Source organism: Salvelinus alpinus, chromosome 6, assembly GCF_045679555.1.
Source record: "Salvelinus alpinus chromosome 6, SLU_Salpinus.1, whole genome shotgun sequence".
Lineage (NCBI taxonomy): Eukaryota > Metazoa > Chordata > Actinopteri > Salmoniformes > Salmonidae > Salvelinus > Salvelinus alpinus.
In genome coordinates, this window is record NC_092091.1 from 88,627,826 (window position 1) to 88,643,993 (window position 16,168).

Below are 16,168 nucleotides of genomic sequence, written 5' to 3' on the forward strand. Positions count from 1 at the left end.
GTGTGTGTGTGTGTGTGTGTGACACAGTGATTTGGGGGATTATGGGCATAAGGCCCAGATGAACATGACTGATCCTGAATGAAACAGAAACAGACACTGTGAAGTTCCCTCCCATACAAACTGGTTATCAGCTGTGATAGTAACACAATCCCCTCCCATACAAACTGGTTATCAGCTGTGATAGTAACACAATCCTCCCCCATACAAACTGGTTATCAGCTGTGATAGTAACACAATCCTCTCCCATACAAACTGGTTATCAGCTGTGATAGTAACACAATCCTCTCCCATACAAACTGGTTATCAGCTGTGATAGTAACACAATCCCCTCCCATACAAACTGGTTATCAGCTGTGATAGTAACACCATCCCCTCCCATACAAACTGGTTATCAGCTGTGATAGTAACACAATCCCCTCCCATACAAACTGGTTATCAGCTGTGATAGTTAACACAATCCTCTCCCATACAAACTGGTTATCAGCTGTGATAGTTAACACAATCCCCTCCCATACAAACTGGTTATCAGCTGTGATAGTAACACAATCCCCTCCCATACAAACTGGTTATCAGCTGTGATAGTTAACACAATCCTCTCCCATACAAACTGGTTATCAGCTGTGATAGTAACACAATCCCCTCCCATACAAACTGGTTATCAGCTGTGATAGTAACACAATCCCCTCCCATACAAACTGGTTATCAGCTGTGATAGTTAACACAATCCCCTCCCATACAAACTGGTTATCAGCTGTGATAGTAACACAATCCCCTCCCATACAAACTGGTTATCAGCTGTGATAGTAACACAATCCTCCCCCATACAAACTGGTTATCAGCTGTGATAGTAACACAATCCTCCCCCATACAAACTGGTTATCAGCTGTGATAGTAACACAATCCACTAACCAACACATCCTCTGTACATGCAGATTGATTGATTGATTGATTGATTGATTGATTGATTGATTGATTGATTGATTGACACTTTGATTATCCCCAAGGGGCGGCTGATCTGATTATCTGACCGAGTTAACAATATTACTCTCAGTAGTTAAATATTACTCTCAGTAGTTAAATATTACACTCAGTAGTTAAATATTACACTCAGTAGGTAAATATTACACTCAGTAGTTAAATATTACACTCAGTAGGTAAATATTACACTCGGAAGTTAAATATTACACTCAGTAGTTAAATATTACACTCAGTAGGTAAATATTACACTCAGAAGTTAAATATTACGCTCAGAAGGTAAATATTACACTCAGAAGTTAAATAGTACACTCAGTAGTTAAATATTACACTCAGTAGGTAATTATTACACTCTGTAGGTAATTATTATACTCTACACTCAGTAGTTAAATATTACACTCAGTAGGTAAATATTACACTCTGTAGGTAAATATTACACTCTACACTCAGTAGTTAAATATTACACTCAGTAGGTAAATATTACACTCAGTAGGTAAATATTACACTCAGTAGTTAAATATTACACTCAGTAGGTAAATATTACACTCAGTAGTTAAATATTACACTCAGTAGTTAAATATTACACTCAGTAGGTAAATATTACACTCAGTTGTCTGAAAACCAAAAAGACAATACAAATGTATCACTCTCTCTCTCTCCCTCTCTCTCTCTCTCTCTCTGTGTCTCTCTGTCTCTCTCTCTCTCTTTCGCTCTCTCACTGTCCCACTCCTCCTCTCTCTCCCTTTATCCCCCCCCTCCAGGTATTCCAGGCAGCGACTACATCAATGCTAACTACATTGACGGCTACCGTCGTCAGAACGCCTACATCGCGACGCAGGGCTCTCTCCCCGAGACCTTCTGTGACTTCTGGAGACTGGTTTGGGAACAGCACACGGCCAACATCATCATGATGACCAAGCTAGAGGAGAAATCCCGGGTAAGAACTGATATCCCATGTTAAAATACAGCGAAGAGGACAGTTAGAAATCAGTAGACTGTTAGAAATTACATTTTTACATTTGAGTGATTTTTAGCAGACGCTCTTATCCAGAGCTTCTTATAGGAGCAGTTAGTGTCAGATCATTGTAAAGATGGGAGGAAGGAGGACAGATCAGATGATGATCAATGGGGATGGAGATAGATCTTCAAGAACTACACTATGTCCTGTACAGTGTTGTACCCACTAATGTCAACGTACAGTGTGGATAGAATTTCTACTGGTGTGGATGGTCAGGGGACCAGGGAACATAATTGCTAATCATTTGTAGACTGCAAATTGACCACAACAAGTCCAAACAGATACAGTATAATACTAGACTTTAAACAGAATAATTTCAAACTTTGTTTACATTTGTAAACCTATATGATGACATGTATCTCTTTATTATGCGTTTAAATACTCTTGGAACACAATTCAAAATTTAAATCAGTTGGAGCTGATTTGCTGGTGGGTTTTTTTTTTACTGTCTTTTTATTTTCCAAGAATAAATAAATAAATATCTATATTGTTTTCTTGGAGGCTTAGAAAACTTGGGGTGGCCAAATAACATGCGGGGGCCAGTTGGTGAACCCTGCTGTATATTATGTGTGTATACAGCAGTATGATTCTCCCATTAGGACTTCTAATAATCATGTATTTTCTCCCTCTGACGTGTTTCTAACATGGTGATGTCACCTTTAGTCTTCCGTTTCTCTTCTTACCCCATGTAGAAACTAGGTACAACTTTCTCCTTCCACCATGCTTCTACTAATACTATGCTTATACTGTAGTACTGTCATGTACTATGTAGTACCATGACTAGTAGTACTACCATGCACTATGTAGTACCAGGACTAGTAGTACTGTCATGTACAATGTAGTACCATAACTAGTAGTACTACCATGCACTATGTAGTACCAGGACTAGTAGTACTGTCATGTACTATGTAGTACCATGACTAGTAGTACTACCATGTACTATGTAGTACCAGGACTAGTAGTACTGTCATGTACAATGTAGTACCATAACTAGTAGTACTACCATGCACTATGTAGTACCATAACTAGTAGTACTACCATGCACTATGTAGTACCATAACTAGTAGTACTGTCATGTACTATGTAGTACCATGACTAGTAGTACTACCATGTACTATGTAGTACCATGACTAGTAGTACTGTCATGTACTATGTAGTACCATAACTAGTAGTACTACCATGCACTATGTAGTACCATAACTAGTAGTACTGTCATGTACTATGTAGTACCATGACTAGTAGTACTACCATGTACTATGTAGTACCATGACTAGTAGTACTATCATGTACTACTTAGTACCATGACTAGTAGTACTGCCATGTACTATGTAGTACCATGACTAGTAGTACTGGCATGTACTATGTAGTACCATAACTAGTAGTACTGTCATGTACTATGTAGTACCATGACTAGTAGTACTGTCATGTACTATGTAGTACCATGACTAGTAGTACTATCATGTACTACTTAGTACCATAACTAGTAGTACTACCATGTACTATGAAGTACCATGACTACTAGTACTATCATGTACTACTTAGTACCATGACTAGTAGTACTGCCATGTACTATGTAGTACCAGGACTAGTAGTACTGGCATGTACTATGTAGTACCATAACTAGTAGTACTGTCATGTACTATGTAGTACCATGACTAGTAGTACTGTCATGTACTATGTAGTACCATGACTAGTAGTACTATCATGTACTACTTAGTACCATAACTAGTAGTACTACCATGTACTATGAAGTACCATGACTACTAGTACTATCATGTACTACTTAGTACCATGACTAGTAGTACTGCCATGTACTATGTAGTACCAGGACTAGTAGTACTGGCATGTACTATGTAGTACCATAACTAGTAGTACTGTCATGTACTATGTAGTACCATAACTAGTAGTACTACCATGTACTATGTAGTACCATAACTAGTAGTACTGTCATGTACTATGTAGTACCATGACTAGTAGTACTGTCATGTACTATGTAGTACCATGACTAGTAGTACTATCATGTACTACTTAGTACCATAACTAGTAGTACTACCATGTACTATGAAGTACCATGACTACTAGTACTATCATGTACTACTTAGTACCATGACTAGTAGTACTGCCATGTACTATGTAGTACCAGGACTAGTAGTACTGGCATGTACTATGTAGTACCATAACTAGTAGTACTGTCATGTACTGTGTAGTACCATAACTAGTAGTACTACCATGTACTATGTAGTACCATGACTAGTAGTACTAACATGCAGTATGTAGTACCATGATATGGTCATATATATATATATATGGTTATATATGGGTAAATATATGGTCATGTATGGATACATATATGGATAAATATATGGATAAATATATGGTCATGTATGGATAAATATATGGATAAATATATGGATAAATATATGGTCATGTATGGATAAATATATGGTCATGTATGGATAAATATATGGATAAATATATGGATAAATATATGGATAAATATATGGTCATGTATGGATAAATATATGGTCATGTATGGATAAATATATGGATAAATATATGGATAAATATATGGATAAATATATGGTCATGTATGGATAAATATATGGTCATGTATGGATAAATATATGGATAAATATATGGATAAATATATGGTCATGTATGGATAATTATATGGTCATATATGGATAAATATATTGTTATATATGGATAAATATATGGTTATATATGGATATGTATGGCTAAATATATGGTTATATATGGATAAATGTATAGTTATATATGGATAAATGTATGGTTACGTATGGATAAATATATGGTCATATATGGATAAATATATAGTTACATATGGATAAATATATGGTTATATATGGATAAATATATGGATAAATATATGGTCATATATGGATAAATATATAGTTACATATGGATAAATATATGGTTATGTATGGATAAATATATGGATAAATATATGGTTATATATGGATAAATATATGGATAAATATATGGTTATATATGGATAAATATATGGATAAATATATGGTTATATATGGATAAATATATAGTTACATATGGATAAATATATGGTTATATATGGATAAATATATGGATAAATATATTGTTATATATGGATAAATATATAGTTACATATGGATAAATATATGGTTATGTATGGATAAATATATGGATAAATATATGGTTATATATGGATAAATATATGGATAAATATATGGTTATATATGGATAAATATATAGTTACATATGGATAAATATATGGTTATGTATGGATAAATATATGGATAAATATATGGTTATATATGGATAAATATATGGATAAATATATGGTTATATATGGATAAATATATGGCTAAATATATGGCTCTGGTAGTACCATGCTAATACTAACAATAATACTAATATTCGAGTATTACCATGTACTATATAGTACCATTTTAATAGCAGTACTAATACTGTGGTAGTAATGTACTGTAGTGCTGTGTGGTAGCTGCTGCCATGTCTCTTTTTCAACTCTCTCTCTCTCTCCCTCTCTCCCTCTCTCTCTCTCTCTCTCTCTCTGACCTGTTTCAGATGCCCTCTTATTTCTTCTCCAAGGCAAGACATCCCTCCCTCCTTCCCTCCCTCCTTTACCCTCCCCCTATCCCTCTCTCCTTCCCTCCCTCCTTTACCCTCCCCCTATCCCTCTCTCCTTCCCTCCCTCCTTTACCCTCCCCTATCCCTCTTTCCTTCCCTCCCTCCTTTACCCTCCCCCTATCCCTCTTTCCTTCACTCCCTCCTTTACGCTCCCCTATCCCTCTCTCCTTCCCTCCCTCCTTTACCCTCCCCCTATCCCTCTTTCCTTCCCTCCCTCGTTTACCCTCCCCCTATCCCTCTCTCCTTCCCTCCCTCCTTTACCCTCCCCCTATCCCTCTCTCCTTCCCTCCCTCCTTTACCCTCCCCCTATCCCTCTCTCCTTCCCTCCCTCCTTTACACTCCCCCTATCCCTCTCTCCTTCCCTCCCTCCTTTACCCTTCCCCTATCCCTCTCTCCTTCCCTCCCCCTATCCCTCTCTCCTTCCCTCCCTCCTTTACCCTCCCCCTATCCCTTTCTCCTTCCCTCCCTCCTTTACCCTCCCCCTATCCCTCTCTCCTTCCCTCCCTCCTTTACCCTCCCCCTATCCCTCTCTCCTTCCCTCCCTCCTTTACCCTCCCCCTATCCCTCTTTCCTTCCCTCCCTCCTTTACCCTCCCCCTATCCCTCTCTCCTTCCCTCCCTCCTTTACCCTCCCTCTCTCCTTCCCTCCCTCCTTTACCCTCCCCCTATCCCTCTTTCCTTCCCTCCCTCCTTTACCCTCCCCCTATCCCTCTCTCCTTCCCTCCCTCCTTTACCCTCCCCTAACCCTCTCTCCTTCCCTCCCTCCTTTACCCTCCCCCTATCCCTCTCTCCTTCCCTCCCTCCTTTACCCTCCCCTATCCCTCTCTCCTTCCCTCCCTCCTTTACCCTCCCCCTATCCCTCTCTCCTTCCCTCCCTCCTTTACCCTCCCCTAACCCTCTCTCCTTCCCTCCCTCCTTTGCCCTCCCCCTATCCCTCTCTCCATCCCTCCCTCCTTTACCCTCCCCCTATCCCTCTTTCCTTCCCTCCCTCCTTTACCCTCCCCCTATCCCTCTCTCCTTCCCTCCCTCCTTTACCCTCCCCTATCCCTCTTTCCTTCCCTCCCTCCTTTACCCTCCCCCTATCCCTCTTTCCTTCCCTCCCTCCTTTACCCTCCCCCTATCCCTCTCTCCTTCCCTCCCTCCTTTACCCTCCCCCTATCCCTCTCTCCTTCCCTCCCTCCTTTACCCTTCCCCTATCCCTCTCTCCTTCCCTCCCTCCTTTACCCTCCCCCTATCCCTCTCTCCTTCCCTCCCTCCTTTACCCTCCCCCTATCCCTCTTTCCTTCCCTCCCTCCTTTACCCTCCCCCTATCCCTCTTTCCTTCCCTCCCTCCTTTACCCTCCCCATATCCCTCTCTCCTTCCCTCCCTCCTTTACCCTCCCCCTATCCCTCTCTCCATCCCTCCCTCCTTTACCCTCCCCCAATCCCTCTCTCCTTCCTTCCCTCCCTCCTTTACCCTTCCCCTATCCCTCTCTCCTTCCCTCCCTCCTTTACCCTCCCCCTATCCCTCTCTCCTTCCCTCCCTCCTTTACCCTCCCCCTATCCCTCTCCCTTTACTCTCTTACTTCATTTCTACTCACATGGTTTTCTGATCAAACACTATATTATTTTCGGTCTGCTTTTTAAAACACACTGAGAATGACTGAAATGCTCCTCCTCTAAAACCACAGACTGAACAAAATGCACGTTGTCCACTAAGTTCACGTTGTCCACTAAGTTCACGTTGTCCACTAAGTTCACGTTGCATGTTGTGTGTGTTGTGCTCTTTGGATCTCGTCTCAAGGACGGGTCTACTTCCATTTCAGTTCAGTCCGTTCCTCTTCGAAGAAGAAGATTTAGTACCATTTACTATCAGTTAGATTTTGTTATTTCTTCTCAAGTCTCCAATTGGGATTTCAGTTCCTGTCCTGAATTGGCTGAATAGAAATGAAACTGACCCCCCAAAACATTTGTCTGTTTAATCTAGACTGTAACCACTAGTCATCCATGTTAGGTTAGGCAGCTACTGTATATTACATCTAGACTGTAGCCACTAGTCATCCATGTTAGGTAGCTACTGTATATTACATCTAGACTGTAGCCACTAGTCATCCATGTTAGGTTAGGTAGCTACTGTATATTACATCTAGACTGTAGCCACTAGTCATCCGTGTTAGGTAGCTACTGTATATTACATCTAGACTGTAGCCACTAGTCATCCATGTTAGGTAGCTACTGTATATTACATCTAGACTGTAGCCACTAGTCATCCGTGTTAGGTTAGGTAGCTACTGTATATTACATCTAGACTGTAGCCACTAGTCATCCATGTTAGGTTAGGTAGCTACTGTATATTACATCTAGACTGTAGCCACTAGTCATCCCTGTTAGGTTAGGTAGCTACTGTATATTACATCTAGACTGTAGCCACTAGTCATCCGTGTTAGGTTAGGTAGCTACTGTATATTACATCTAGACTGTAGCCACTAGTCATCCATGTTAGGTAGCTACTGTATATTACATCTAGACTGTAGCCACTAGTCATCCGTGTTAGGTTAGGTAGCTACTGTATATTACATCTAGACTGTAGCCACTAGTCATCCATGTTAGGTAGCTACTGTATATTACATCTAGACTGTAGCCACTAGTCATCCATGTTAGGTAGCTACTGTATATTACATCTAGACTGTAGCCACTAGTCATCCGTGTTAGGTTAGGTAGCTACTGTATATTACATCTAGACTGTAGCCACTAGTCATCCATGTTAGGTAGCTACTGTATATTACATCTAGACTGTAGCCACTAGTCATCCGTGTTAGGTTAGGTAGCTACTGTATATTACATCTAGACTGTAGCCACTAGTCATCCCTGTTAGGTTAGGTAGCTACTGTATATTACATCTAGACTGTAGCCACTAGTCATCCGTGTTAGGTTAGGTAGCTACTGTATATTACATCTAGACTGTAGCCACTAGTCATCCATGTTAGGTAGCTACTGTATATTACATCTAGACTGTAGCCACTAGTCATCCATGTTAGGTAGCTACTGTATATCACATCTAGACTGTAGCCACTAGTCATCCATGTTAGGTAGCTACTGTATATTACATCTAGACTGTAGCCACTAGTCATCCATGTTAGGTTAGGTAGCTACTGTATATTACATCTAGACTGTAGCCACTAGTCATCCCTGTTAGGTTAGGTAGCTACTGTATATTACATCTAGACTGTAGCCACTAGTCATCCCTGTTAGGTTAGGTAGCTACTGTATATTACATCTAGACTGTAGCCACTAGTCATCCCTGTTAGGTAGCTACTGTATATTACATCTAGACTGTAGCCACTAGTCATCCCTGTTAGGTTAGGCAGCTACTGTATATTACATCTAGACTGTAGCCACTAGTCATCCATGTTAGGTAGCTACTGTATATTACATCTAGACTGTAGCCACTAGTCATCCATGTTAGGTTAGGTAGCTACTGTATATTACATCTAGACTGTAGCCACTAGTCATCCGTGTTAGGTTAGGTAGCTACTGTATATTACATCTAGACTGTAGCCACTAGTCATCCATGTTAGGTTAGGCAGCTACTGTATATTACATCTAGACTGTAGCCACTAGTCATCCATGTTAGGTAGCTACTGTATATTACATCTAGACTGTAGCCACTAGTCATCCATGTTAGGTAGCTACTGTATATTACATCTAGACTGTAGCCACTAGTCATCCATGTTAGGTAGTTACTGTATATTACATATAGACTGTAGCCACTAGTCATCCGTGTTAGGTTAGGTAGCTACTGTATATTACATCTAGACTGTAGCCACTAGTCATCCGTGTTAGGTAGCTACTGTATATTACATATAGACTGTAGCCACTAGTCATCCATGTTAGGTAGCTACTGTATATTACATCTAGACTGTAGCCACTAGTCATCCGTGTTAGGTTAGGTAGCTACTGTATATTACATCTAGACTGTAGCCACTAGTCATCCCTGTTAGGTTAGGTAGCTACTGTATATTACATCTAGACTGTAGCCACTAGTCATCCATGTTAGGTAGCTACTGTATATTACATCTAGACTGTAGCCACTAGTCATCCATGTTAGGTAGCTACTGTATATTACATCTAGACTGTAGCCACTAGTCATCCATGTTAGGTTAGGTAGCTACTGTATATTACATCTAGACTGTAGCCACTAGTCATCCCTGTTAGGTTAGGTAGCTACTGTATATTACATCTAGACTGTAGCCACTAGTCATCCCTGTTAGGTTAGGTAGCTACTGTATATTACATCTAGACTGTAGCCACTAGTCATCCCTGTTAGGTAGCTACTGTATATTACATCTAGACTGTAGCCACTAGTCATCCCTGTTAGGTTAGGCAGCTACTGTATATTACATCTAGACTGTAGCCACTAGTCATCCATGTTAGGTAGCTACTGTATATTACATCTAGACTGTAGCCACTAGTCATCCATGTTAGGTTAGGTAGCTACTGTATATTACATCTAGACTGTAGCCACTAGTCATCCGTGTTAGGTTAGGTAGCTACTGTATATTACATCTAGACTGTAGCCACTAGTCATCCATGTTAGGTTAGGCAGCTACTGTATATTACATCTAGACTGTAGCCACTAGTCATCCATGTTAGGTAGCTACTGTATATTACATCTAGACTGTAGCCACTAGTCATCCATGTTAGGTAGCTACTGTATATTACATCTAGACTGTAGCCACTAGTCATCCATGTTAGGTAGCTACTGTATATTACATCTAGACTGTAGCCACTAGTCATCCGTGTTAGGTTAGGTAGCTACTGTATATTACATCTAGACTGTAGCCACTAGTCATCCGTGTTAGGTAGCTACTGTATATTACATATAGACTGTAGCCACTAGTCATCCATGTTAGGTAGCTACTGTATATTACATCTAGACTGTAGCCACTAGTCATCCGTGTTAGGTTAGGTAGCTACTGTATATTACATCTAGACTGTAGCCACTAGTCATCCCTGTTAGGTTAGGTAGCTACTGTATATTACATCTAGACTGTAGCCACTAGTCATCCCTGTTAGGTTAGGTAGCTACTGTATATTACATCTAGACTGTAGCCACTAGTCATCCATGTTAGGTAGCTACTGTATATTACATCTAGACTGTAGCCACTAGTCATCCATGTTAGGTTAGGTAGCTACTGTATATTACATCTAGACTGTAGCCACTAGTCATCCATGTTAGGTTAGGTAGCTACTGTATATTACATCTAGACTGTAGCCACTAGTCATCCATGTTAGGTTAGGCAGCTACTGTATATTACATCTAGACTGTAGCCACTAGTCATCCATGTTAGGTAGCTACTGTATATTACATCTAGACTGTAGCCACTAGTCATCCGTGTTAGGTTAGGTAGCTACTGTATATTACATCTAGACTGTAGCCACTAGTCATCCGTGTTAGGTTAGGCAGCTACTGTATATTACATATAGACTGTAGCCACTAGTCATCCATGTTAGGTAGCTACTGTATATTACATCTAGACTGTAGCCACTAGTCATCCATGTTAGGTAGCTACTGTATATTACATCTAGACTGTAGCCACTAGTCATCCGTGTTAGGTTAGGTAGCTACTGTATATTACATCTAGACTGTAGCCACTAGTCATCCGTGTTAGGTAGCTACTGTATATTACATCTAGACTGTAGCCACTAGTCATCCATGTTAGGTAGCTACTGTATATTACATCTAGACTGTAGCCACTAGTCATCCATGTTAGGTAGCTACTGTATATTACATCTAGACTGTAGCCACTAGTCATCCGTGTTAGGTTAGGTAGCTACTGTATATTACATCTAGACTGTAGCCACTAGTCATCCGTGTTAGGTAGCTACTGTATATTACATATAGACTGTAGCCACTAGTCATCCATGTTAGGTAGCTACTGTATATTACATCTAGACTGTAGCCACTAGTCATCCGTGTTAGGTTAGGTAGCTACTGTATATTACATCTAGACTGTAGCCACTAGTCATCCCTGTTAGGTAGCTACTGTATATTACATCTAGACTGTAGCCACTAGTCATCCATGTTAGGTTAGGTAGCTACTGTATATTACATCTAGACTGTAGCCACTAGTCATCCCTGTTAGGTAGCTACTGTATATTACATCTAGACTGTAGCCACTAGTCATCCGTGTTAGGTTAGGTAGCTACTGTATATTACATCTAGACTGTAGCCACTAGTCATCCATGTTAGGTTAGGTAGCTACTGTATATTACATCTAGACTGTAGCCACTAGTCATCCATGTTAGGCTAGGTAGCTACTGTATATTACATCTAGACTGTAGCCACTAGTCATCCGTGTTAGGTTAGGTAGCTACTGTATATTACATCTAGACTGTAGCCACTAGTCATCCATGTTAGGTAGCTACTGTATATTACATCTAGACTGTAGCCACTAGTCATCCATGTTAGGTAGCTACTGTATATTACATCTAGACTGTAGCCACTAGTCATCCGTGTTAGGTTAGGTAGCTACTGTATATTACATCTAGACTGTAGCCACTAGTCATCCGTGTTAGGTCAGGCAGCTACTGTATATTACATAGCTAATAGTACATTAAGGAGCTACAGTACATTAGTATCAGACTATATTAGACTATTAGACTGGACCATATCGTTTCAATACATTAGCATCAGACTATATTAGACTATTAGACTGGACCATATCGTTTCAGTACATTAGCATCAGACTATATTAGACTATTAGACTGGACCATATCGCTTCAGTACATTAGCATCAGACTATATTAGACTATTAGACTGGACCATATCGTTTCAGTACATTAGCATTAGACTATTAGACTGGACCATATCCCTTCAGTACATTAGCATCAGACTATATTAGACTATTAGACTGGACCATATCGCTTCAGTACATTAGCATCAGACTATATTAGACTATTAGACTGGACCATATCGTTTCAGTACATTAGCATCAGACTATATTAGACTATTAGACTGGACCATATCGTTTCAGTACATTAGCATCAGACTATATTAGACTATTAGTCTGGACCATATCGTTTCAGTACATTAGTATCAGACTATATTAGACTATTAGACTGTACTATATCGCCTCAGTACATTAGTATCAGACTATATTAGACTATTAGACTGAACTATATCGCCTCAGTACATTAGCATCAGACTATATTAGACTATTGGACTGGACCATATCCCTTCAGTACATTAGCATCAGACTATATTAGACTATTAGACTGGACCATATCGTTTCAGTACATTAGTATCAGACTATATTAGACTATTAGACTGTACTATATCGCCTCAGTACATTAGCATCAGACTATATTAGACTATTAGACTGGACCATATCGTTTCAGTACATTAGCATCAGACTATATTAGACTATTAGACTGGACCATATCCCTTCAGTACATTAGCATCAGACTATATTAGACTATTAGACTGGACCATATCGTTTCAGTACATTAGCATCAGACTATATTAGACTATTAGACTGGACCATATCGTTTCAGTACATTAGCATCAGACTATATTAGACTATTAGACTGGACCATATCGTTTCAGTACATTAGCATCAGACTATATTAGACTATTAGACTGGACCATATCGTTTCAGTACATTAGCATCAGACTATATTAGACAATTAGACTGGACCATATCGTTTCAGTACATTAGTATCAGACTATATTAGACTATTAGACTGGACCATATCCCTTCAGTACATTAGCATCAGACTATATTAGACTATTAGACTGGACCATATCGTTTCAGTACATTAGCATCAGACTATATTAGACTATTAGACTGGACCATATCGTTTCAGTACATTAGCATCAGACTATATTAGACTATTAGACTGGACCATATCGTTTCAGTACATTAGCATCAGACTATATTAGACTATTAGACTGGACCATATCGTTTCAGTACATTAGCATTAGACTATATTAGACTATTAGACTGGACCATATCGTTTCAGTACATTAGCATCAGACTATATTAGACTATTAGACTGGACCATATCCCTTCAGTACATTAGCATCAGACTATATTAGACTATTAGACTGGACCATATCCCTTCAGTACATTAGCATCAGACTATATTAGACTATTAGACTGGACCATATCCCTTCAGTACATTAGCATCAGACTATATTAGACTATTGGACTGTACCATATCCCTTCAGTACATTAGCATCAGACTATATTAGACTATTAGACTGGACCATATCGTTTCAGTACATTAGCATCAGACTATATTAGACTATTAGACTGTACCATATCGTTTCAGTACATTAGCATCAGACTATATTAGACTATTAGACTGGACCATATCGTTTCAGTACATTAGTATCAGACTATATTAGACTATTAGACTGGACCATATCCCTTCAGTACATTAGCATCAGACTATATTAGACTATTAGACTGGACCATATCGTTTCAGTACATTAGCATCAGACTATATTAGACTATTAGACTGGACCATATCGTTTCAGTACATTAGCATCAGACTATATTAGACTATTAGACTGGACCATATCGTTTCAGTACATTAGCATCAGACTATATTAGACTATTAGACTGGACCATATCGTTTCAGTACATTAGCATTAGACTATATTAGACTATTAGACTGGACCATATCCCTTCAGTACATTAGCATCAGACTATATTAGACTATTAGACTGGACCATATCCCTTCAGTACATTAGCATCAGACTATATTAGACTATTGGACTGTACCATATCCCTTCAGTACATTAGCATCAGACTATATTAGACTATTAGACTGGACCATATCGTTTCAGTACATTAGCATCAGACTATATTAGACTATTAGACTGTACCATATCGTTTCAGTACATTAGCATCAGACTATATTAGACTGGACCATATCCCTTCAGTACATTAGCATCAGACTATATTAGACTATTAGACTGGACCATATCGTTTCAGTACATTAGCATCAGACTATATTAGACTATTAGACTGGACCATATCGTTTCAGTACATTAGCATCAGACTATATTAGACTATTAGACTGGACCATATCCCTTCAGTACATTAGCATCAGACTATATTAGACTATTAGACTGGACCATATCGTTTCAGTACATTAGCATCAGACTATATTAGACTATTAGACTGGACCATATCCCTTCAGTACATTAGCATCAGACTATATTAGACTATTAGACTGGACCATATCCCTTCAGTACATTAGCATCAGACTATAGTAGACTATTAGACTGGACCATATCGTTTCAGTACATTAGCATCAGACTATATTAGACTATTAGACTGGACCATATCCCTTCAGTACATTAGCATCAGACTATATTAGACTATTAGACTGGACCATATCGCTTCAGTACATTAGCATCAGACTATATTAGACTATTAGACTGGACCATATCGCTTCAGTACATTAGCATCAGACTATATTAGACTATTAGACTGGACCATATCCCTTCAGTACATTAGCATCAGACTATATTAGACTATTAGACTGGACCATATCGTTTCAGTACATTAGCATCAGACTATATTAGACTATTAGACTGGACCATATCGTTTCAGTACATTAGCATCAGACTATATTAGACTATTAGACTGGACCATATCGCTTCAGTACATTAGCATCAGACTATATTAGACTATTAGACTGGACCATATCCCTTCAGTACATTAGCATCAGACTATATTAGACTATTAGACTGGACCATATCGTTTCAGTACATTAGCATCAGACTATATTAGACTATTAGACTGGACCATATCCCTTCAGTACATTAGCATCAGACTATATTAGACTATTAGACTGGACCATATCGTTTCAGTACATTAGCATCAGACTATATTAGACTATTAGACTGGACCATATCGTTTCAGTACATTAGCATCAGACTATATTAGACTATTAGACTGTACTATATCCCTTCAGTACATTAGCATCAGACTATATTAGACTATTAGACTGGACCATATCCCTTCAGTACATTAGCATCAGACTACATGTACAGTAGGGAGCTACAATGTGCTATATTTACTCCAGTCATTCCCTGGTGTGTAACCCAGCTTCTCAGTAGAAATGCTATGGTCACATCCCATTTGTCACCCTATTCCCCAAATAGTGCACTACTTTTGACCAGAGCCCTATGTCCCTGCAATAGACTGTTCAGGGGGTGTACTGGTACATCAAGCTGTCTCACACTACAGAAACAGGATATAGACTAGTGTCCTGTCCAGGGGGTGTACTGGTACATCAAGCTGTCTCCCTACAGAAACAGGAGATAGACTAGTGTCCTGTCCAGGGGGTGTCCTGGTACATCAAGCTGTCTCACACTACAGAAACAGGATATAGACTAGTGTCCTGTCCAGGGGGTGTCCTGGTACATCAATCTGTCTCACTACAGAAACAGGAGATAGACTAGTGTCCTGTCCAGGGGGTGTACTGTACATCAAGCTGTCTCACACTACAGAAACAGGAGATAGACTAG

General features: G+C 39.3%; 1 protein-coding gene across 1 annotated transcript in view; it reads left to right on the plus strand.

Annotated features, from left to right (window-relative positions):
• The window catches only part of ptprdb (protein tyrosine phosphatase receptor type Db), a 294,094-nt gene that overhangs the window by 219,160 nt on the left and 58,766 nt on the right, over positions 1-16,168 (plus strand). Inside the window, exon 32 of the mRNA XM_071408267.1 lies at positions 1,737-1,912. Coding sequence (XP_071264368.1) covers positions 1,737-1,912 — 176 coding nt within the window. The remainder of the gene's footprint in view (positions 1-1,736; positions 1,913-16,168) is intronic.